This window comes from Aulonocara stuartgranti (assembly GCF_965226115.1).
Source record: "Aulonocara stuartgranti genome assembly, chromosome: 17".
NCBI classification, from domain to species: Eukaryota; Metazoa; Chordata; class Actinopteri; order Cichliformes; family Cichlidae; genus Aulonocara; species Aulonocara stuartgranti.
This window is the reverse complement of record NC_138953.1, coordinates 32,622,234-32,646,785: the sequence shown is the minus strand read 5'-3', so window position 1 is coordinate 32,646,785 and position 24,552 is coordinate 32,622,234. Positions and strand designations below refer to the sequence as shown.

Below are 24,552 nucleotides of genomic sequence, written 5' to 3'. Positions count from 1 at the left end.
ACTATTCTTACAGGTGAAAGAACCTAGTATGTGATGTTCTGTACACTGGGTGAATGAATTAAAATATTTTGACGTGCAGGGTCTTTAATTAAGATTTACTCGAATTCCTACAATAAATCAATCAATAAATCAAGCAACGGTGCAGGTCCAAAAGCTTATGTTGGAGCTGTATTTGATGGCCAATACTGCCCTCATCTGCTCAGCTTGAGAACTGCATGTAAGAGCGCCCAACGCGCAATATAGCCGAGTGATTCCGGATATACACGACGAACGTCGGAGTTTCGGTGTGACGTATGCGCCCGCCCCCGAGTCCCCGCCCCTTCCCCCGCCCGTTCTCTATGCCCCTTCCAGGCTACACACAAGGCTGGAGAGTCTCCGGCAGCACGGCGCGTAACACAACCTACTGACAGCTGCGACTCACAACCAAGGAGGGAAAAGATGGAGCACAGAGACACCGACTTCAACATATTGCTAGCGACCGATTCATACAAGGTACGGTACCCGTGATGGTCTCGGGCGAACGAGGCATTAGGTGAAGGGAGAGTCGTTAAGAGTGAAAATTGACAAAGTCAAGGTGGTTTCATCATCAGTCCCAAGGCCATCACACTGTTCTGTGTGGCCGGTATCCATCGGTTCACCGCAGGCCAAATTAGTTGGGGGAGGGAGAAGAGGGCTGGTACAACAGAGACGGTGTACCACATTCACAATGCAGGCATCCTTTTTCCCCCTAGATTTCATGTAAGATCGCTATTACCATACCAGTCCCCCCCTCGGATTGCTAGTCATAATGGTCCGCAGCTAGCTGAGTTAGCTAGCTAGCGCATAGGGAGCGCAAGAGAGAGATGAAGGGTATTGATATTTAAAAAAAAGCTAGTATTAGCCCCTAGCTAGCAAGTGCTGTATGAACTGCACATGGGCAAAAGCTCAGTCACACTAGCTCGACGTCGTGTTAGCCGCTATAGGGCTAGCTCGCACCACTCATAATGCAATTCATAACTTACGAGAAAACGAAAGTTAAAAAGGAATCACAAGGCAGCTAGACTTTCAAAGCGGGTTTAAGATGTTTGGCAGTGGGTAAGGGTTGTAAGTGTTTATACACTGGCTAACGACAAGAAACAACCCGCTGATAACCAGCAATATAAACAGAGGACAAATGATCTTAGAGTATTGTTTAAGCTCACGTAGCAAGTGGTTGCCTGGACGGCTGCCAGGTCAACTGCCACATGACACCATTCAGCAATTCGGTGATGCTGATGATAGGAAAGAAAGTCAGAAATGACAGGAGAGGGGAGTATGGGGCTACCAGCAGAGGCAGGAAGCCCAAGTACCTCGACTAAAACCTAGGCTCAGACTGAGCTGTACACCAGCTGAATGAATGAAAAAAAACTTGGTAATGTAGTCTAATGATACAAACTAACATCTTAAATGTATGTGTACATGGATGTACTTTCATTGTGTTTCATTGTGTTATCACTAATGTTAGTGTGGTTTAATTTGCCTACAACATCTCTTAAGTGTGCTGTTCAGTTATACTTCAATATTTCATGTTCTGTACCCATATATATCAGCTGCATTGCCATATCATAATTTTTTTTTACTAAGGAAATAAAAAACAAAATCTTCACTTAAATACCTGCAAAATCTCCCGTCGGTGTGTAATGCACAGTCACACCTTACCTTTCATTTCATCCAAATGAGTGGTTTTGGTTTCATTTCATTGTTTCATTACAGTTTAACTTTCACTATAGAAAAAAATGAAAGTAAACGTATACCTGATTCTAGAAGTATTGATCGATTGGGATTATTGATGAACAGCCAGCACCACTGCTGACTGGTGTTAAGTGGATGTATATGTATATTATATAGTGTGGGTGTTTTTGTTTTGTTTTTTATGAGCAGAAACATCCCTTTGGAAGAGGTGGCAGTTTCATGTTGAGTGGTTTCTATAAAGTCTTAGCTTTCTGGCACCTCCTTTCATTTTAAACTAAGTCTAAAGTATCTGGATTGACTACCTTAATAAAGGGCATATGTAGTTAACCCCTTTATGAGACATCTACAGGGAAACTCAGTCTAGAGTATCGGATATTTCCTGATGCAACAATTACATAAAGTCCATTAAATCCTCCCACAGAGCTCATATTTCATTGACCCGACTTTATTCAAGTTATTAGAAAACAAAAAGTAGATTTCAAACAAAGACCCAGCATTTTCTGCTCCGCTTCACCACAATGTCAAATATCAGAATACAGCCGACACACATTTTCATTCACAGAAAACAGTTTTTCCTTGTAACTTAAGAAAGCTCACAAAGAGCTGCATAATATAAAATAGAAGAAGGCTACAGATGTTTTTGTTAGGTAGCAACAAAGTGTGCTCAAAGTAAAGCACAGCATTGTGTTAGAAGTCGTGTTTTCAGTCAAGTAGTGATAGTTAAAGCCCAGGGAGAAGCAGCAAATGCCTGACAAATGACAGTACAGATAAATGTCTCCTCACTGCAGCGCAGGCAAGTTTTACTTGTGTTGCAACACCTGTCACCCAGCTTTACCTTGTATGTGTAGCTTGGCCGTGCATGACCAAAGGGAAAGGTTAATTCAAAGAAATGCTCGCTGGTCTCTCAGAACAACTGAAGGCACACACAGGACATAAAAACAAACTCCACCTGAGCACCTTTGTGTTTTGTGTGCTTGAATTCAAAAGCAAACTCTCTGTCCCAAAGGCACGCCGGCCTATTGTCTGGAAGCATGCATTCAAAAAATCTCTGCTTGTTTGACAGGGAGGAGTTATATTGTGTTCTATTATTAGCACAGATTTTTAAAGAAAAGCCACATTAGTTTGTCACCATGTGACCACATTTGCATATTACACTCTTCTGACCCTTAAATCCAGAGTGAATGGTGGTGAGAAAGTAAGCAGGGATCCAGGGTCTTACATTAAAGTATCTGGGGTTTCATTTTAGCACTTCTTTCTTCTTTTTTTAATGCATCCCCTTGCTCTTATTTTGAAAGTTCGGGTCCTACTGTCCGGCTTAACCCGGCACTTCCTGCTTCATATTTCCTAATCAGAATTGTTGATACCTTTCACCTGGTTCTCCAGCGTGTCTTGATTGGACAGACCAACTGCATGTGTTGTTTGCGTCTTTGAAAACTGGCTGCAAGCTGAAAAGCCACTTCAACAGAGAACTGTTTCACGTGCCACTACGGAGAGGTGATCAAGCCCAGTGTTGCAGAGTTGGATTTTATCTTTGGAACCAGACTAACTGAACTGTCAGTATGTGTTGTTCCATTATTTGTCTTTGAATTGAACTCTTAACTTCAGGTAATGGGACAGTGCCCTGCATGTACTGCATTTCACGCGTGGTGATGATGGAAAAGGTTGTGGTAATAGATTTAAGGAACTTTTGTGAAACGTCCAAGCGTTTTCACAAGGCTGCCTTCATCATCTCCTTCCCAGTCTCTCGAAAGAGCAAAGGAGGAATTACTTGATGTTTATAGATGGCAACTTGTGTGTGAGAAAATTACTGACATTGCATTAACTTTCTGCGCTGTCATAGACGATAAGCGTCAGTGTATATGTTTGGTGTTTTTGATTTTAATTATCCTGGAATCATTGCACCCTCAGTTAGCTCAGTATCATCAGAGTTTTAAAGGAGGAAGGAAGGAAAAAGAGGAAGCAGATAACAAACCCCAAACCTTACTTCAGTTGCGTTTGTGTCTGATCAGTTTTTTCAGTACAAAACCCAGACTGAATGAGCTTGTCATTGTATAATGAGTACTCAAAATATCATATCCTCAAATTTATGAACCTAGAGCCTGCTTACCAGTTATTCATATATGAAAATAGTAAGATTTACTTAACAAACATCTCAGAGTTAAGAGGTACTGATAAGTGATGGCACTCTGTGGTTTTACCACTACATGCACCTCCTTCCATTACTGATACTGTTACTGTAAAACTGAATTGTGTAACTCAGTTGTTGGTCTTGTTTGTCGTAATTAGGTTCATGTTACAATAGATGGATGTTTTATAATCAAATATTCATGCGTGTCCTCTGCTGACATTTAATAATATTGGACGTACTGCTCGTGCTTTGAAACTCTGATTAGTTTTGCCATTCTAAAGCATTGGTTGTGTGTTTGTGTGTGTATACAGTGGGTGCCAATGAATATGTACACACGTGGTTGCACTCAGTGTCATGTTAAGTGTCTTGACTCTATTTTGAGTCCTCGAAAGCCCAGAGGAAAGGACACATATGGGGGTCAGAGTAACTGAGTGGTTCATTGACATTTATCTCATCTATACTCAATGTGGGTGTCAAGTAGTTTTGTATCTTACTGTATATTTAATGTCTTGATGCATGCGGAGTAATCCGGGTAAGGAACGCCCGAAAAGTTGATTCTCTTCTTCTGGATGTAGCGTTTTCAGTGGGAGAAACATTTTGTCCGAGTGACATCTTCAGTCTCAGCTGACTGCAGGTTTCCCCAAACTTTAAAAGAGTGTATTAGCATATTGACTGAAACTAGCCCAATGAATGAACAATGGGCTGTGAGGTCAGTTCTTGACCTTTTATATGGATATTGTCATGACCATTGATCAACAACCACTGATCAATAGCCACGAGTATCATTCACAGAGAGTTGGGGAATGGCTGCAATCACGGCGTTGTAAGATGGCGAAAGATGTTCAGAGATAGCCTTTCTCTTTTCACGTAAATGGCCTCCTTGACTCCGCGGTCAAACCAGCGTTCCTCCCTGTCCAGGATGTGTACATCCTCATCACTGAAAGAGTGGCCACTGGCCTGTAGGTGTGAATAGATTGTAGAGTCCTGGCCTGACGAATTAGCTCTTCTGTGTTGCCAGATCTCCAAAAGTTGATTCTGTTCATCTGGACGTAGCGTTTTCTGGGAAAAATGTTTCGTCACTCATCCAAGTGACTTCTTCAGTCTCACCTGGCATCTGTTGCCAGATGTTGTTTGGTCGTGGTCATGACCCTTTGCATATTAATGATCAAGATAAAGAACCACCAAACTTGGAAAAAGTGGGAGTCAAACTGGAAATGGAGAACATTCTTTTAGAGTTTCAGTAATGCTTATCAAGTAGTTAGTGTTTTCAGGAAAGTCAGCGTACAAACTGCACGCAAGCTGTTAGTGACCAAAACCATCGCAAGGTGGTTTTTGGTTTTTTTTTTGCAGCGCTGTAAACTCCTTTGTGAATCAATTTCACATCCTAGCGAAAGCAGACTGCAACCACTTGCCAACCTGTCAGCAATCAAACTTTCCCTAGCAACTGAAGGCTACCACTGAGTCTGCACTGTCTATGAGTTTTTGTGACTGGGCCTTAGCAATCAGTTTCATAGCAACAACTCGCCAACTGGTCATTGAGTACTTATTTTTCCTTGGTGACTAGTGTTTACCAAGGCGATCACCAGCCAGTCTCTAGGTATGTTTGATCAGAGTCTAATGTCTAACAATAATAAATGACTCTTGCTTGTACTGTGACTTGTACTTTGACTGTGTACACATTAGGTTCTCATGTGACACATGATGAGGCAGGAATATAATTTCTAAATGTAAGTGCACTTCAGTTGTGGTAGGAGCGTTGCTGGTAGGAGTTAAACCTTTAGTGCACTCTAGAAATCCATTAGCTCATTTAGGGATTTAATTAATGACTGATGGCTACCACTGACTATGTATCGTCTCCTTTTTGTGAGACTGTATCATATGGGTATGATAGTAGAGTCTGTTATTGAAACATGTCTGGACTTGCCTTAAGCTGTTGACTTGATTGCAGACACTGGGGATTCAATTTTCACTAGAAGTGCACATAAAGCTCCAAACAACTGTTTTATAGAGAAAATGTGTATGTGTGAGAGACAAATTCGACTTCTTTCTCCCTGAATGTAATTTTTTTTTTTAATGCATGACATTGAAACACTTTTACGAACTGAAATGTTTCATGCAATCAGATAAGTTGTGAAAATGTGTTTATTTGGTAAGAAGTTATTGATTCTATGGGATTTCTTCATTTCTGTGGAAGATAAGTTGTTTTTTTTTTTTCAGTTTGAAAATGCTGCAATTTTCCTTTGAAATCCCATCGACGCCCTGAAATCAAGCAGGGTGTTGGTCATTATGCGTTGGTCCAAATTCCCTGTACACTAAATATTTTGCACAATCTTAAAACACATTGAGATAAAATCAGTTCCTTCGAATGGTGGGTTTGTGCAGTATTGTACAGTGCAAAATGTACAAGATACATTGTGAAACTGGGCTACAGTACAGGCCCATTGCCTCTTGACACTAATGATAAAATCTAGATGAGTCATTTTGCACTGGTGGCATGTTAACACATGCATACTAAATAAAAAATAAAGTAGTTAGTGATCACGTTTGGATGGGGTTTGACTCAACTTAGAAGTGAGTACACCTTCACCAATGTATTTCAGACTGAAATAAGATAAATTGGAGATGTTGTCTTAGTGTTCCTGGATCCAGAAATTTATTCATGCATGGTGTCTAGGGAATTTTCAGCTGTGGCAGAGGTATGCGGTATCAGACTGCTCTTGTTTTAGTTTTCTCCTAACCCGGTTAAACTGGTTAGTCATTGTTTATGGCCAGTCTAATTTGTCTTGTGCTCTGTTTTGGCAGGTAACGCATTATAAACAGTACCCCCCCAACACGAGTAAAGTGTACTCTTACTTCGAGTGCCGCGAGAAGAGGACAGACCCCAGCAAAAACAGAAAAGTCAAATATGACAAAACTGTCTTTTATGGCCTACAGTACATCCTGCACAAATATCTAAAAGGTAAGTTTGCCTTTTGTTTAAGTAAAAGCTCTGTAGCCAGACTAAACAAGTCAACATGACCTTGCAACTAAGTCCAAGCTTCTCAATGGCAAATAAACACAGATGGGAGGGAGTCTGGTCACATGCAGCCACCGCGTTGTGATATTTGCGTAAATAGAAGTGCTTCCAGTCCACTTAAATTAAATAAGGGTAACAGTTCAATACTTAAATCACACAACCAAGACATGGAAGCAAGCTGTGCACATGATGTTATGGTTCTAGTGCTGTGAATGCAGTTTACACAACCGCTATTGTGGTCCAGCAAGCCTCAGTCTCTAGTCAGGCGAAAGATTTTTACTGGTTAATAAAAAAAAATTACCGTATTTCCCAGACTACAAAGCGCACCTGAATATTAGCCGCACAAGCTAAAATCAGGGGAAAATCCTGTTTTGTACATACATTAGCCGCACCTGACCAAAAGCCGCAGGTGTTTCAATGTTGACTTATCATATGTAAGAGAATATGCACAAAGGGAATTGTCAGGAAAGAGATGGCTGTTTGGAGACACCCCTTTTATTAATATTTTGAAAAACAAGTTATGGGTACATATTTGCACATGTAGTACATAACAGTAACCTACAGCACACCAGAAAAATAGATTCGGACTACCTTTTAGGCTCAGGTGCAGTGACACAGCTTTAACAAGAAGAAAAGTCAGTCATTCACCACCATCTTTCTCTTCCTCCTGCGCACTAAAACCACCAAAGTCCTCTTCTCCAGTGTCGGATACAAACAGGCTCAGGATGGCTTCGTCATCCACTCTCCGCTTCTCTCCTTCGTTGTCACTTTCAAAACCAAAGAAATCCTCATTGTCAGTGTCGGAGTCCTCCTCTCCATCATGCAGCAGTCCAGCCGGACGGACATGTGACTAACATACCACTCTTGAACCCCGATCCTTCCGCCAGGCAACGTAGTGCCGTACAACAGCGGAACAAACAAAACAAATCGTCTTACGATATGACAAAAATCATGGACAATCCATAGAAAAGCCGCACCTGACTAAAAGCCGCAGGGTTCAAAGCTTGTGCAAAAAGTAGCAGCTTATAGCCCGACAATTACGGTAAGTGTAGCTGAAAAAGTCGACATCCAGACTTTGGAGGGCCTTTTATAGTACTTGATTGGTCCCTGTGGGAGCACTCTATTGTTTTGGCCTTCCCTCTACAGGGCAAGGTCAGCATACAGGGAAAGTTGCAGAGCAGTGTGCCTAAGGCTTTTCAAAGTCATTGCTTTGCTGAAGGACACTTCAGCAGGGCAGGTGGTTTCTATCGAGTCCTGGAGCAACAGTTCTTTTATTCATTCGAAAAACAGCAAGGCTGCAGCGTGCTGCTTCACATTGATTAGGCCGTACAAAACAAACATACCACAAAAGAATCCAGGTTGGGAAAGAAATGAGAAAACAAGACCAGCCTGAAATAAGCCCAAAACACTTTATGCCCTAATTAACTCAAGATGATTAACGCTGACGCTCACGTCCTGAGAGGCAAAAGAGAGGGCAAGAGAGAGTGTCGAAAGAATCTCCCTCATGTCTGTTAAGCGGATTTCATGGTGTGGTAACAGAGGTGTGGAGAGAGTGCAACGGATAACAGAGAACAGAGACGGAGAGGACAAAAGCACAGCTGCTCTTTCGCTGTCTGAGGGAGAAAAGCTGGCTCGGCAGAGCATCGCTTGGAGCACAGCGATTAGGCCATCTACCAGCGATGCATCCTCGATCCTCTAACAGAATTGATTTCATGAGCAAGTGAAAGTTAAAAAAAAAACAGACCCTCTGTTTACCCAAAGCTACAAGAAAACCTCACCATTCAGAGAATTTAACCCGATAATGCATTGTTGAAAGAGGGTTACATTAAAGTAGCTTAGTATAAAATCTAGAAACAAAAGAAAGCAGCTAGCTCCACTTACACTTCATGATTTTATAAATATCGATAAAAATGATTGCACACACATGTAACACTTTTTTTTATTTCTCAGACTGTCAGACCTTTCTTTTGCATTTCCTAATAAACCACAGTATCCCCTTAGAGATCCTTTCCCATCTGTGGTATGCTGTGTTTCATAGTTTCCATGAACTAGAAACTAGTCAGACTTGAAATGAGACAAGGATGTAGTTTGTGTCACATGTTTTCCAAACAAAGATGCCTTCTCAGCAGCTTCAAACTTGATTATCGTGGTGGACAGTAGAGAAGCACACCAGTGCTGCGGTGTTTGTTTCACCAACCTCTTTGTCTGTACTGTCTCCCGCTTCCTCCTTTATTCCCCACCTACTTCCTGCTCTCCAGGAAAAGTAGTGACTCCAGAGAAGATTCAAGAGGCGAAGGAGGTCTACAGGGAACACTTCCAGGATGATGTTTTTAATGAGAAGGGGTGGACTTATATTTTGGAGGTAAGAGATTACTGAAAGATTTTTGTCTTTTTTCCTATATGATACATTTTTATAGGTATATTTGTAGACAGGTTTCCTAAACAATACAGAGTGTTTCAGGAAATGGTTTATTAAGGAAAAAATTGTGTGTACATGTAAACAAGCACATCGTAATGTTACCACATGAAACGCTGTGGTGTTGATGTGTCGCGCATCAGAGAAGCTAGAGGTCACCAGGAGATTTGGTGTGTTGCTAGAAAACTGTTTTAAGGCAATTTTTTTTTTTTTTAATTTTTTTTTTTTTATAATTAAAAACTGATTGTTTAAAAAATCATTACTAAAAAGGATGCCACTATCAGATGCTCGTTTGCAGCAGTACAGACACAAAACTGTCATGGCCTCCTCCGTTTGACACATATCACAGTACCAGACCAACAGGAACACACACTCAGCCCCTCCCCCTCACTAGCAGCACTATATGAGGAATTCTGAGGGGTCAGTAAAGCATCAGTTTCAACAACATTAGTTAATTTGAATGGTATATGTTAGCCTTAGCCATCTAACTATTAGCAATTATTAGTTAGTCAAAGTAGTGGCTACGGCTAATAATAAAATAATATCGTTAACGTTGTTGCTAGGAAACAAACATTTTAATCTTCTGTGTTTGTAATATTAATACATGGTTCATTTCACTGGATAATGTATTATTTGTGTGTAGAAGATGTTAGGTTTAACAGACGCAAAGAAAAGTCTAAAGTCTACTAACAAATAAACAAAAATAGTAAGAACCTACTTTAAAGATTCCACTCTAACTGCAATTAAAATATAGTGCTGAGCCAAGTACAGCACAACCTCAGGCAACCAAAAATACAGTTTTTTTGCTTTTGTTTTTTCTGATAGAAATGTGTACCTTACTGTTATGTCCTCGATGGAATTTGTTGGGTTTTTTTTTTCTTTTTGTTTGTTTGTTCTATTTAAACTGAAATATGCAAATCTAATCGACAATTTAAAACTATGGAAATGAACATAATACTTCCCTTTAATTTACTTTTCCCTCCAAGTAAATGGCTTACCTCTGAAAATCTTTTGCTATAGCTTAGATATAAATCTGTTAATATATCCAGGAAGGTGATGCTGGTAACCTTATATATTTGTGTGCATTTCTTTGTGTTTACAGAAATACAACGGACACCTGCCCATTGAAATCAAGGCGGTGCCAGAGGGGAGTGTCATTCCTCGAGGCAATGTTTTGTTCACAGTGGAGAGCACAGACCCCGAATGCTACTGGCTCACTAACTGGGTGGAGGTACGTTTGGTTCATGGACACGGGTCAGGGTGGGATCTGAGAGGGCCCTGACATGACATGTTTTATTCATTTATGGATTTGAGGTGTACTTTTTATGTGTAATCTATAACAAAAAAACAGAATTTTGACTGTTGTTTAAATCTGTCTTGTGGGGTTCTGTTGCTTTTCAGTGTAATGCTAAATCACAGGAGAACCCCTTCACAGTGTAACTACTGGAAGAGCTCTATCAAGTTAAAAGCCCTCGTAAATTTCATACCCCTGTGCCCTCAAATAGCAGTGAAATGTTTTATGTGCTCATCACATTGCTACTAAAACTACATTGCTAGGCTTAGCGATACCATTTAATGGTTATTTGATAATTAATAGAAGAAGGAAGACATTAGCAACGTTTAGGTCCCATTTATTACAATAGAGAGGTAATAGTTTTATAAAAGCCATAAACAATTTAGTTTGGCAGCATGCCCTGTGACACTTCATGATTTCTTAAATCTCACTGAGTTGCAATTCTGCCATAGTTCATAGCTTAATACCCACTTGGAGACATACTTGTGTTACAACTGCAGCAAAAGTATAGTGTAGAGATTTCATTGAGTAGTCAAAGAATGTAGTAGTAATAGGCTCATATGGTCATTGTTGTACACTTACACTTCTTTGACGCCAAAAAAAGAAGTGTAAATTGAGTTTTGTATGCTGCAGACTGAAACAGCTCAGTGGTTCTGAAAAATACACTTAATCGCTTCTTTGTTGAGAGCACGGTGAAAATATTGATACCACTTTGGTGGCTCCGTAAAAGGCATGCAAAAGCCACCTACCAGCCCATTTTAAACTCCTTAACTACAACATAATGCGTGATCCCTTTTATTTAAAGGTCAGGGTGAGGAGCTGGCTCCACTCGAGACTATACAAGCCTGCCATGAACTGATATGCTGCACATCAACAGAATAACCTGAGCATATACTGTTAATGTGATTATTTATATCTTCAAAACAAATCTACCAATGTCAGATATATGGTGTCTAGTTCAGTTAGAGCTAGCTGGATAGCCAGGCCTGCATCACTTTTGAGTATTATTGCTTTGTATATTTACAGAATTTATTGCTGTCCAAAATGAACATGACTTTTTGCTTCATGACTTAGTATCATGGAACTATGGTCACTTAGTATTTTATCTAGTAGGATTGTTAGCAAGAAAGCTAAAGTTAGCCTTGGGGCATTAATGTGGAAATTATTGATTTGTTGTCTTACTGTATTGATTGTAGTGCATATATGAATATATGTCTGTATCTAACCCATCTCCTCTTCAACGGGTTCGACTAATTTCAACTAATCTTTGCACAGACATCGTCACATATGCTGCTATTATGTTTGTAAAAAACGGTAATTGTATTTAATTTTTATATTTCAAGTTATATTCTCTGATTACGTTTATGTACATCGCTTATACGTAACTAAACGGTCACCAAAATTTGTGCCTGTGGTGTTGAGTCAACACTAAATACAGGATGGAGATTTTCAAAAAGCTGATGAAGTTAAAGTTATTGGTTAGCCCTAGTTATAGCTAGGTGTCTAGCAAGCTATTGCTAGGTTTTTTTTAGATTAGATTATTTTTTGCTACTAAAAAAGATGATTGGGAGGGGGCTGTTGTGACCCTCAGAAGTAAAGCATGGCGCCTGTAGGTGTTGAATACCCCACTGCTGTAGTTTTCCCAGTGTTTGTCACTCATCTGATTAGATGAGATTCATTGTATAAAAACTTAACCTAATATTAGTTATCGTATAGCTAATAGCAGTATTGCTAGTTTGCAAATGTAGCAGCTGGCTAGATCATCTTAGCTTACTCCCTGGCTAAAGTTGTTTCTGGCAAAATGCTATCTTGTCTTTCTGTTCAGTGTTTGTTGGCGGTGAAAGCTTGTTGATTTGCGGACTCCGTTCATTAGCTAATGTTAGCAGGTCATCGACTTTCCCAAAGTCAGTGAAGAAGCTTTTAAATAGCAGGGAAGATCTAGTTTTTTGAGATTATATCATATTTGATTTTGTCTTGTAATGATGTCATATTTTACCTTTGTTCACAGCCAGACTACCTGTGCTTTTCCTGATTCTACTATTTGTTCTACGATGATCTAATTAGCTTTAGTTTTATTTTTTACTACACAGACGAATGATGTCACTATTTCCATCTAACAAATAAGCATATTTAGCAAATGTCTTGTAACCATACTGTAGGTTTCACAAATAATTCACATAAAATTCCAGAGAAAGTTAAGTAGATTTGAGTGACTTTATTCTGGTAGTTTGAGTACTGCATTTTTACACTGAGCTGATCCACAGTGTGACTCTGAGATCAGGATTATCATGAACTTAATGCTGCATGAACAGGCTGTCCTCAATGACTCGGCGGAACAAGCACTTTCTTGCACTTCACTTTCACTTTCTGTTCTTCTGACTGCTGTCTCGTGCTGGTTTTTTTTTCACCATGTCAAACCAGTTCATAAATATCACGTTTGACTGCTCCTACAAATGAATCACGCCGTGATTAATCAGAAACGGCATTCTTTTGTTTGTCTGTTGATGCAAAAAACCTTTTTATAATCTATATGCACACACTTACCAGCATATTAGTATGTTCAGAAAGTCTAATGTATCCTGAAAGTGGTCTGCGTTTGGAGCTATTATGTGACGCGTGCACTCTCGACTCTGTAATGGCATAGTACTTGGAGGTCACCTACAGCCAAGAGCACTGTGACGACACGTCCACAAACCCATTTATACACACACTTGGTAAGTTTCTCTGGTTGATTTAAATACACACATAAACAGACACACATGGGGGTCGTTCTTCATGGCTGTGAAGTAAAATTAGCCACAGACTGGTGTCCTTGAGCTGCGTCACTAGGTCATACTCTATTTATCTCTTTCCCTTTCACTCTTGCTGTCCCTTCTTGTTTCGATTTTCTCATTTTCTTCTTTGTCACATCATTTTTTCCCCTTTCTTCTCTATTGCTTTCTTGTCCTTTTTATTTATTTATTTTTTGCCATTGCCTTCCCCATTCTCATCCCGCTCTGTGGTTCCTTATCACCGTCCATTTTGTTCTGGGACATTGACAGAGTAGTTGTGTTGTTGTTGTGTGTAGGGTGTGCATTCCTTCTTAGTGTTGCTCTTACTGCCCCTCCATTTTACCGTGGCAGCAGGTATCCTTTACAAACTGTCGCCTGACAATGATAGAAAAATTGCAGTGTAACAATGCTTACACTGTACTTAATCTTTTACCACACAAATGTAGAATTGGTTATAACTACTACATGCCCATGCTACAGTGTTGTTTGATCTGTTTGTGCAGCTGGCAAACCGATACTCTTAATCACACTGAAAAAAGATGGCGTTTGTATGATTAAAAACAGGCATTTTAGCACCCCGCTAGGTGTGTATCATTTGGCTTTTGTAGATAAAAATGACATAAGATGCTTTTATAAGGTATAATATGTGTATAAAGGCTCAAAACAGGGTGATTAAGCCTGTTGCCATGCAACACAATGTCATCTTGACATCATAAAATCCCATGCGTAACTCAACTTTTCTAAGATATAAATTAGATGTTACTGTTGTGAAATAAAAAAATGATACAGTTCTTTTAAACAGTGTTATTAGTGCATAAATGCTACCAGTGGGTCATTTTAACCTGTTCCTTCTAGGCAACAAAAGGACATGATAATGTGTGATATAAATAAGAACTTTCAGTGGCCTGTGCAAAGTTTGGTTGCTCAACTGCTTATAGTCGAGGAGGAGTTTGCGGACAAGGAAACAAACACGCACATGCGCGTTTTTGTTTTATTGTAAGAAATTTACAGCTCAAGCTTTATGTGTACCTCTATGAAGACATGCGTTCCAGAGGTGGAGAGTGGGGATATTTTGGTCTTCCTGAAACCCCTACAAGAGCTATTTAAGTGCTGAGACTCGTTTTAAAGGTTAAGGCTAGCATTAGCATTAAAGGACAGGGTCGGGGGCTAAATGTCAGTGAATGTCCTCGCAGAGATAGCCTTACAAATGCATGTCTGTGTGCGTACACATGGACTTTGGACTTTCTTTGGCAGTCACATGAGTCCATATTATGGAATTATAATTAGGCTGGGGATGCATGTGACCTGCTCAGTGTTATAAGGTAGAAACACACCGCATAGTGTTAGGAGGCACAAAGAGTGTGAGCTAGGTAAACAGAGAATTTTTATAGCCTTAGTTATATTTAGAGTTTTAGTCTTGCTTGGTGTGTTTATCTGCTGTTAATAAGGTTCAGCCTACATAGCATAGTACTTGGTTGTCATTCCTAACATGAAATGTTTAAATCGCAGTAAGCGGTTACATAGTGTTAGTTTAGCGCTCTTGTTCATAATCCTCTTGTCACCATATTCCACAGGTTTCTCTTTCTATCAAACTTTTTCTGCATCATCTGTTCTTACCGCAGCTTAAATCTGATGATTGCTTTGACAAAATGGATTTTGAATTTACAAGGAGGAGAGCTTTAGAAAGCGAGGGCAAAACACTGACTGGTAGATCTTCACAGAATCACGCTCTATGCTTCAGACTGCAGGAACTATGTATTCCTAAAATTTCCCAGGTGGTGGAGAGTACAGATAAGCCACTTGTTTTCATATTAAAGTCATTGACTGTGGTCCAGAGTTGACATGAAGCAACAAGGAATGTGCTTTTCCCAGAGTTTGTCTTTGGTGAATGAGCAGGCCGCTGTGATCCCTCTGAGCCTGTTAGTTTGGGGTTTTAGTACCATTTAAATATTGGGAAAGCAGAAGAATTGGGCCAGACATTCACCGGTCTGTTGCCTGCAGGGGAAAAAAAACTTGACTATGCTTGCTTTTTTCTTTTTTGCTTACCATTAACTGTTATGAATATTTAGTCCGATAACCTGCTTGTTTGCTATAATAAATGCACATGGAAAAACTTAGAGCATAATGACACCCTGAACAATTTATAAATATCCAGTAAAGTGAACTGAACTCTCCTTTCTTTCTCCGTCAGACCATCCTGGTTCAGATCTGGTATCCCATCACTGTGGCGACCAACTCTAGAGAGCAAAAGAAGATCCTTGCCAAGTACCTCTTAGAGACTTCGGGGAATTTGGAGGGGCTGGAGTATAAACTACATGACTTCGGCTACAGAGGCGTGTCCTCACAAGAGGTATGGAGAAAGCTAAAGGATTTAAATCTGGTTAATTTAAGGACAAGGACAATAAAGCTCATCAGAGATTTCAAAAACAAAGAAAATTAAGACTTGGTCTAGTCCACATTTTGCTCTCCCTTGCAAACGCAAGGTTTGAACAGGAGGTGGGCGGGGCTTCTCTGCTCAAAGCCATCAAAGAGCATCTGCAATTGCAAATCTATAAATGAGAAAATAAGGGGAAACATTATTTCCACTTTAAGGTTGTTTACAGCACTTCAAGGTCCCTAACCCCCACCCTATCCTCTTTATTCACAGACTGCTGGCATAGGAGCCTCCGCCCATCTGGTCAACTTCAAGGGCACAGACACGGTCGCTGGCATCGGAGTCATTAAGAAGTACTATGGCACCAAGGACCCTGTGCCAGGCTTCTCAGTGCCCGCTGCCGAGCACAGGTACACACACGCTTTACTTTACTGGCCTTATTTATTTAGTGTTAATCTGTAAAGGACTTTATGTTCCTGCTTAGAGATGGAATATTTGTCTGTGCAGTGTACCGTTCTGAGCTGTGTTTTATTGCAGATACGACCGCACAGTTTAGAGATTTACTTCCAGACTCCATGTAATGACGGGTGTCTGAGAAACACTGCTTTCAAGGGACTCCCAAGATTTACACAAACTTTAAGCAGCTCATGCAGGTTGCTAAATTACTGCACACAGTTTTAATTATCTGCATTTAGGCCACACATTCACCTGTTCTCTTGGAAAATCTCAGCTGTCTTCATCTGTATTGCTGCTTTTGATGAAATGGTGCACAGTTTGGCCAAGAGCCCGCTCTGAAATCCAGCTTTTCATCCACAGAGAAGGAAACTCTCTTCAAATAACACCTAATTATGTGCCAAAGCTGTTGATGTAGAGATGTTTGTCAGCCAGAGTGAATATTTATTCAACATTTGGCTCATGATGGTGTTAATTTTCTCTCCTGACTTGTGCTTGGTCACCCTCGCAGTCATTATCTGGTTCGTCTATTTCATTCGGTGAATGGTGCTGTGATTAGCTGGAAGTGAGAGTTTTGATTGGCTGCTGCCCCGGCGCACATCTCTCTCCATTTATCCTGCTTACAGACACCTCTCCCTTTCTGTTTCGCTCTCATGCGCGCACACACAGCAGCTTCCTACTGGCCACCAGCGCTGTTACTGCTGCACCAGCGCACCCTTCTTCCCCATACCAGTGCATTGTGGGATAGTGGCTGGAGTTGTTATAGCAACTGTTATGCAATGGCCTCCCTCCTGAAATCGGTTTCGTTTCTACCTCCTCGGTGGGAGGAGTCGCAGTGATATTCCAGAGGAAAAGGGAGGGTTGATTTTTTTTTTTTTTTTTTTTTAAGAGAAAAGGTGTGTCACCCTTAGTTTGAAGAAATCAGTGCCAGCAGTGTGTGCACACTGCACACGTTTCATGTATTGGGGTTGTGCCAAGAAGCTCAGGAGCTGCAGCGCATTAAACTAAAATTATCTTCAGGGCCAAGTTGGATTCTGGAACAACACAATGGAGAGAGCACCAAATCCTTAAAACAAAGCAACATGATCATTACAAGCATCTGCTGTCCAAGACCTAATAAGCCTAAAGTCCAGATCTTCATATTTTTCTGCACTTTTCCATTTACCTTACCTTATTATCATGGTGCGTGATGCATTAACATTAATATTTGATGTATTCATCAGGAGCTCTGTGTGGGTTCTATCACCTTTTTCTCCTTGTCTGACTCTACACTGGTGATGCTAGGCGATGCAGAAGAACGCCAGCATCAGAAGTACACACAGCTGTTGTACAGTACCTGTAAGATCATATTTGGGCTCGTCTTAGACTAAAACCTGGAGTGCAGCGCCCTCTTCTGGACACTCTGGGACATTATCACTCAATCACTGTGTTTGGTCTTTCCTGTCTACTCTTCTTCAGATGTATATTTAATAGCTCTGCCATTCTCTCTGCAGTACCATCACAGCGTGGGGGAAAGACCATGAAAAAGATGCCTTCGAGCACATCATCAAGCAGTTTCCCAGCGTGCCTGTGTCCATAGTCAGCGACAGCTACGACATCTACAACGCCTGCGAGAAGATTTGGGGAGAAGACCTGCGGGCGCTGATCGAGATGCGCAGCGCAGACGCCCCGCTCGTCGTTCGACCAGACTCAGGAAACCCGCTCGATACGGTTTTGAAGGTGCGGTCACACAAACGGCTTTACTTTCATTTATAGTCTTTAACCCAGCCAGGAAACTCAACTTTTCCTCTCTGTACCTCCTCCTCCATCCTCTCTTCTTTGACTGTTTACAGGTTTTGGAGATTCTAGGGAAGAAGTTTGCACCAAAGGAGAACTCTAAAGGGTTCAAGGTTCTCCCTCCTTACATTAGAGTCATACAAGGAGATGGAGTGGATATCAACACACTGCAAGAGGTACAGGCACATGGCGCCAGCTGTTCAAAGTTTGAAGGCAGCAGCAAGGTTTGATTGTGTGTATTTGTTTCCCAGATTGTGGAGGGAATGAAGCAACACAGATGGTCCATTGAGAACATTACCTTCGGGTCCGGAGGGGCTCTGCTGCAGAAACTGACCAGAGATCTGCTCAACTGCTCATTCAAATGCAGCTACGTGGTCACTAACGGACTAGGGGTGAGGACCGGGTGAATGGGTCTACATTTGTTAGGTGGCTTTGTAGCTGTTTAAGTGCACTTTCTGGAAATCTTTATTTATTCAGCCATGATCCCAGGCAGACTTTTCAGGGATGTCCTTTCTGTTTCAGTGTGACATAGATCTTTTTGTGCTGTATCTCAGGTGAACGTGTTCAAGGATCCGGTGGCAGATCCCAACAAGAGGTCGAAGAAAGGTCGTCTGTCTCTACACCGGACCCAGAGCGGAGACTTTGTCACTCTGGAGGAGGGCAAGGGCGATCTGGAGGAGTATGGCGTGGTGAGTTCACACCACGTGGTGAGAGTGAATGAATAGTGGCATTGTAAAGCGCTTTGGGTGCCTTGAAAAGCGCTATATAAATCCAATCCATTATTATTATTATAAACCCTTTTCTTTACTCAATTGTTTTGATTGTTCACATGTAATTTGATTTCATACGAACACTGCCGTTCTCACTTTTTTTGTTGTTTTGTCTTTACTCTTTCCTCCAGGACCTGTTGCACACTGTCTTTCGTAATGGGAAGATTGTGAAGACGTACACATTTGACGAAGTCAGAGACAATGCTAAGCTCAAAGAGAGCGAGCTTGAAGAGCTGCTGCACTGAGTGCAGTCCTGCTAATCCCCACATAATATCCAAACCCCCCACCCTCCAAAAAAATATCCTTTTCCTTTCAATCTTTCACCTGTAGGCTTCCATTGTCACCCTAGAGAATGGAGGTAGTGTGCACTGTTGATAGACCCCACTTTTTAAGCCTGAGAATCCCTCAGTATGTCCCTATAAACTCCAGATTTCCTTAAAATTCCTGAATTTTCACCCTCTGTTCTCCAGCCGAGTGGGGAAGCTTTAAAAACGCCTCAGATCAGTGACAAAGCCCTTTAGAGTCGGGGGGTGGGGGTGGGAGTCGGGAACAGAAGGAAAATGTGTTGTTGTGAGCAAAAGAAAAAGATGTGAGAGAAGTTGTGATTGTGATGTTAGAACATTCAAATCCTTGTGCTACTGCCCTAAGTTGATCACCAGCGCGTTGCACTGATAGGCCGGCTACATTGCAGCTTAATGAATATGTCCGGCTGCTGGTAGGAGGCGTGGCGACAGACCTTTTCCCGTGACGCCACACGCGCGAGGGCGCTTGAGATGATTGTAGGTTTTTTGAATGAGCATTTCGACGGCCACGTGCCGAATGCACCTGAGATGAGTGAGAAAGAACCTGGCGGAAGCCACACCCACACGAGTTAACATTCTCCATGTATCCTGTACAGAACTGTTTAGAAAAAAAAATACATGTCTGAATCTACTTAGCGTTGTCTTTTATGTGAAGCAAGAAAACGATCACGGTATATCACAATGCACCGATTACACTTGGACTTAAGGAAAAATCATGAACGCTTGGACTTGGAGCACGAGTAATGAAAGGTTAATTTCCTCCACAGTTCTTGCTTTTTAATAGTTACAATTAATAAATAAACAAAACGAATTACAATAGGCCAATATTTAAGTCAAGTACTCCCACTGTCCCACCACAAAATTATTGGTGCATCTCTGGAGGTATATCTGATCATTTACTTACTGTTATGTTGCCCACAGCGCGTTCCCATCATGAAGGTTTGATCTACAATCCAAATCACACCACAAAAATCACAAATGGAGGAAGACTGAGTTTAATAAATCACTTTTTTTTTTCTTTGTAATTCTTATTGATTTTTCAGATTCAGGTTTGATTACATTCAAATAATCATTCAGTAATAGACATTTAAATCGATCGGAAATTAAAAAGGCCCAGAGATTAGATGGTTCCCACTGAACTTTAACGAGTGGGGTTTTTTGGACTAGGTCTTCATGATGGTGAATGGCCACTCTTTGCTGTTAATCAGACCAAGAGTTGATGTGAAAAAAATATACATTGCAGAAATCGTCTTCACTGGAATGAAGAGGACAAAAACCTTGTGTTTCTGAAAGATGACGTGCATATATGTGGCGCCTTGGCTGAGATGTTTGTTCGGTGTTGGTTCTGATGTCTTTGTGTGTGTGAATGTGAGTGAGTGTGTGTGTGTGTGGGGGGGTGAGAGAGACGTTTTCTTCCTTTAAACGACTGTGTGCTATTCCTTTTTCTGCAAATGTGCTTGTTTGTCGTGGGAATAAAACAACATTCTTCCCGGCCTTTTATTCTGAAAGGAGACGTTGTGACAGTCTAGTGGAGAGTTAGTTTAACTTTTTGGCAAACAAGAGGTTTATAAATGAAAAAATTAAAAAAGCGAGAGTACTTTCTGACACTAACATGCACCAGCTATGCATTGGTAGTCGGTGGAGCATAGTTGCTGGTCAGAGAAGCATTTCCCCTTAGTATCACTGCCTTAACTTTTGAAGGGGAGGAATGGTTTGGATTTATTGCCCTGGTGTAAATGGGGGTTTCGCTTGCTAATGCCTTTCGGAGTTGATCAACTTTCCATTCAGAGCATCTTAGCCAGATTGTGGTGGGTGTCATTTCCTGAGTTGGCCTTTTTCAGAGTGAAGGGATTTTTCTAGTAGAGCGCTAGGAGCTGGTGACATCACAGGACAAAGAGAGTTGCGTTTTTTTTTGTTTTTTTTTAATAGCAGTCGCCAAGTTGTGAAAGTACCAGAGTGACTTATCTCAGTACAGTCCACAGGAGATAAATCCTTTGGTGCTCCTCATAATTCACGTAGCGCCACCAAAAGGATTACATTTGAAGCTCTCGGGTTTGTGGATTGCCATTTGTGATTCCTTCCACGGGGTTGATTTAGTCGTAATCACATGACACTGTAATCGTGAGCGTTGCTGGTAATTCAGGCTCAAAGGCACTCTCACAGAGCTGCTGCCCCGGCTGTAGGCTGTCTTGTTTAAACTTTAAAGCCTCCAGGTGGTAATTTGTTCCCGCTCTTCAGACACTCAGCTGCTTCACATTCATAACTTCACACGCTACACCCTCTGGGAGCTCCACAGAGCCGCAGCAGCCTCACCGGAGCTATTAGAGCATCAGCGACCTCCTTTTTTTTTTTTTTTTTCTTCTTTCTTTCTTTCTTTCTTTCTTTCTTTCTTTCTTAAAGGTTCCCTCACAGACACTGACCCTGCTCCCCCCCCCCCCCCCCCCCCCCCCCATGTAACCAACCTTGATAACGCCTGTGATGTCACCAACTCCCATTCCTCTCCACTGGCTCAGAGCCATCGCGCTCAAACACAGACAAGCTGAGCGAACCACACACTGATACAACATCGGACCGTTATTCAATCTTCCTGTTTTGTTTTGTTTTTTTCCTTCTTCCCGCTGCTGTTATCCGTGAGGTCATGTCATCCAGCAAGTAATGAACCTGTAGTCCTTTTACATTCAGTAAAATTTTCATTTTACTATTTTGATACTGTCTCGGTTCTTACCTCAGAGAGATATTATTTTGTATGACAAAGGAAAAAAACAAACAAAACCAATAATATGCCAGAAATCTAGCGGTAAATATCCTTATTTACAACTGATGCGGCCATGCTGCCTTCTCACTTGTACATAAAAACAAGTAGTTTGACTGAAAGTGGAGAGGGCAAGTTAGGGGAGACGACCACACTTGATGAAATTATTATTTTTGTCAAAACGATCATTTTTGTACCAACAGAAGAATATCCAAAACTGCTTGACAGACCTAGCAGTGCGACTGTCGAGCTTTTAGCTTCTGTTTGTGTGGGCGTGTGGTCCGGTGGGAGTGCTCTGTGTGTGCGTGTAATGAATGAAAGTGTTTGTGGATACTATTTTTTTTTCCTCTCTCTGTTGTTGTTGTTTTACTTGTATGTATATGTTGATTGTTCCAAATTCTCTCCCAGCACAAATGATATTTTAACTAACATAACATGCTATGTTGTCAACAATACATTGATTAAAGATGCCACCCTGTCAGTTTGAAGTGCTTCATTTATCGCGCCTCCTTTTTGTTTTTCCATTGATAGCGTTGGCCTTTCCAACAAGTGCCTCCGAAACGACTTAACAGCCCTAATGCAGAGACAGCTGGGAGGCTGTGTGAAATGTACATTGAAAACACAAAGTCGTGAATATGGAATCTTACAGAGCCGCTTTTGATTCACAGAAGAACACAGAAAACACATCACATGTTTAAAAATGAGCAAATATACCATTTTAGGAAAAGTATTGGCTCGTCACATTCACTGAATTTGATGGCAGCGTTACAAAATACTTGCGACACGGCCATGTTTACTGCTGTGTAACGACAGTCTGGGAACTGAAGAGACCAGCTGCTGGAATTCTGGGAGAGGAATGTTTTCCAATTCTTGTTTGAAGGCTTCAGCTGGTGAGAAGTCTGGACTGCAGGCAGGCCAATTCAGCACCCGGACTCTTCTACTATGAAGCCATGCTGTTGTAATTGATCCAGTATGCAGTTTAGCATTGCTTTGTTAAAATGTGTAAGGCCTGCCCTGAAAAACATGTATGGTTGGGAGCATATGTTCCTCTTGAACCTGTATATACATTTCAAATTAATGGTAGATGTGCAGGCTGTTAATTCCACAGGCACTAATGGACCCCAATACCAACAGAGATGCAGGCTTACGAGCTGGATGGTCCTTCTGTACTCCAGAGGATGTGGCGTTCATGTTCTCCAAAAAGAATTTCAAATTTCAATTATCTGACCACAGGGGAGTTTTCCACTTTGCTTCAATCCATTTTAAACGAGCTTTGGCCCAGAGAAGACGCCAGTGTTTCTGGATCACATTCACATATGGCTTCTTCTTTGCATGCTAGAGGCTTAACCTGTGTTAATAAACAGTGATTTCTGGAAGTGTTTAATGCTGGGCTTCCTGAAGCCCCAGAGATTGCAGGTATCCAGTACTGATTTCTGGCCTTGTCCCCTCTGCATAGAGATGTCTTCAGAGTCTCTCAATCTTTTTAATCTTTTTCAAAATTTACTTACTCTTCCAGCCTTAGTATAAATAGTGAAATTTCTCAGTTTAAATATTTGATGTTTTCTGTGTTATACTGTGAATAAACTGTTGGTTAATGGGATTTGCAAATCAGTGCATTCTATTTTAATTTACATCTTACACAGCATCCCCACTGTTTTGAAATTAATGATAAAGCCTTAGATATTTTTACAGCAGCAACGTAGGAAGGCATTAAACAGTGAGCCCACATTTGGAGCTTTAATGGTCAACCAGGCATCAGACTTTAACACAGGAGGCTGGTGTTTGTTTTCTTTCTCCAAGTGACAGCAGCTCCTGAATCATAATGTTTCTTTAAACCTAGTAAATCTTTAATCACAGGTTGGAACAGTTTGTATATTCAACGAGTTAAAAATGCTGACTTTATAATGTTTATTTGAAAATTTAAAATCCTGATAAAGTTAATAGTATAAAAGATGACTGCAGCTTTTAGTACTGAAAAGTAAAAAACTATTCAAATGTGCCTTAAACCTGCATTCACTTTAATCACCAGCAGAGGGGTGCAGGAAGACTTCTGGAAAACATCCCTCTTCTCCCTTTCTGTGACCTCAGAAAACACTTTCCTAGTTTCATCACGAACTTAAGTTTAATCACAAGTTTAAAGTCAAATTGAACAGGGCGTTAGTGTCATTTTGTAAATTATGGTCATTCTAAGGCTTAGGCAGGATATTCTCACTGGCTAACAACTTGCCAATTATAACAACTCCTCGTCCATCACACGTGGTTTCCCAATAGAAAGCCCAAGATAAAGGCTTCATAACAGAATTTCACTAACTAATGGGTGACATCGTGGTGGTTATTTCCAGCTTTTATATTATCTGCGGTAAAGATTTGAACATAGGAATTCCTTCTCCTGCAGTTTCTTCCTCTAAATGAGCAGGCAGGCTTTGTGTTCCTCACACTCCATTAATACAATTTTCAGATGGGTGGATTTGAATGTAGCCACTCTGACTGCATCAGTTTGTTTTGGATTTTTTTCTTATAATTTTAATTCTGTAAAGTTGAACATTTTTGACAGGAATCGATCTACTGTATGTGATTCTATCTGCTTTTAGAGCCAACCCCGAGTGGTCATTACAGGCACTGCAGTTTTCTAAATTCGATTAATTTTATAGCTCTGGCGACTGCTCCTTGGTTTGATTGAAAAAGCTAAAAACTAATACAAAAAATCGTCACGAGCATGTTACTAATTATATGTTACTGCTAGAGAATAACTTGGGGCACCTTATGATCTAGCATATTTGCCTGATATCA

At 40.9% G+C, this 24,552-nt stretch overlaps 1 protein-coding gene across 1 annotated transcript; it reads left to right on the top strand.

Moving 5' to 3' along the window:
* The first annotated feature begins 335 nt into the window (after window positions 1–335).
* On the top strand, window positions 336–22,243 carry nampt1 (nicotinamide phosphoribosyltransferase 1). The gene is made up of 11 exons (XM_082510780.1): window positions 336–492; window positions 6,641–6,797; window positions 9,113–9,216; window positions 10,373–10,501; window positions 15,527–15,685; window positions 15,983–16,119; window positions 17,656–17,881; window positions 17,995–18,114; window positions 18,190–18,330; window positions 18,493–18,627; window positions 18,840–22,243. Exons 1-11 carry the CDS (start codon window positions 439–441, stop codon window positions 18,951–18,953), a joined length of 1,476 nt encoding a protein of 491 aa, XP_082366906.1. The 5' UTR covers window positions 336–438; the 3' UTR covers window positions 18,954–22,243.
* Window positions 22,244–24,552: the final 2,309 nt, after the last annotated feature.

Excerpts from the sequence above, each read along its gene's own strand:
- nampt1 (XM_082510780.1), top strand. The coding sequence starts at position 439 with ATGGAGCACAGAGACACCGACTTCAACATATTGCTAGCGACCGATTCA. Across the intron at positions 6,798-9,112 it reads CCTGCACAAATATCTAAAAG|GAAAAGTAGTGACTCCAGAG; the intron begins GTAAGTTTGCCT and ends CCTGCTCTCCAG. Across the intron at positions 10,502-15,526 it reads GGCTCACTAACTGGGTGGAG|ACCATCCTGGTTCAGATCTG; the intron begins GTACGTTTGGTT and ends TTTCTCCGTCAG.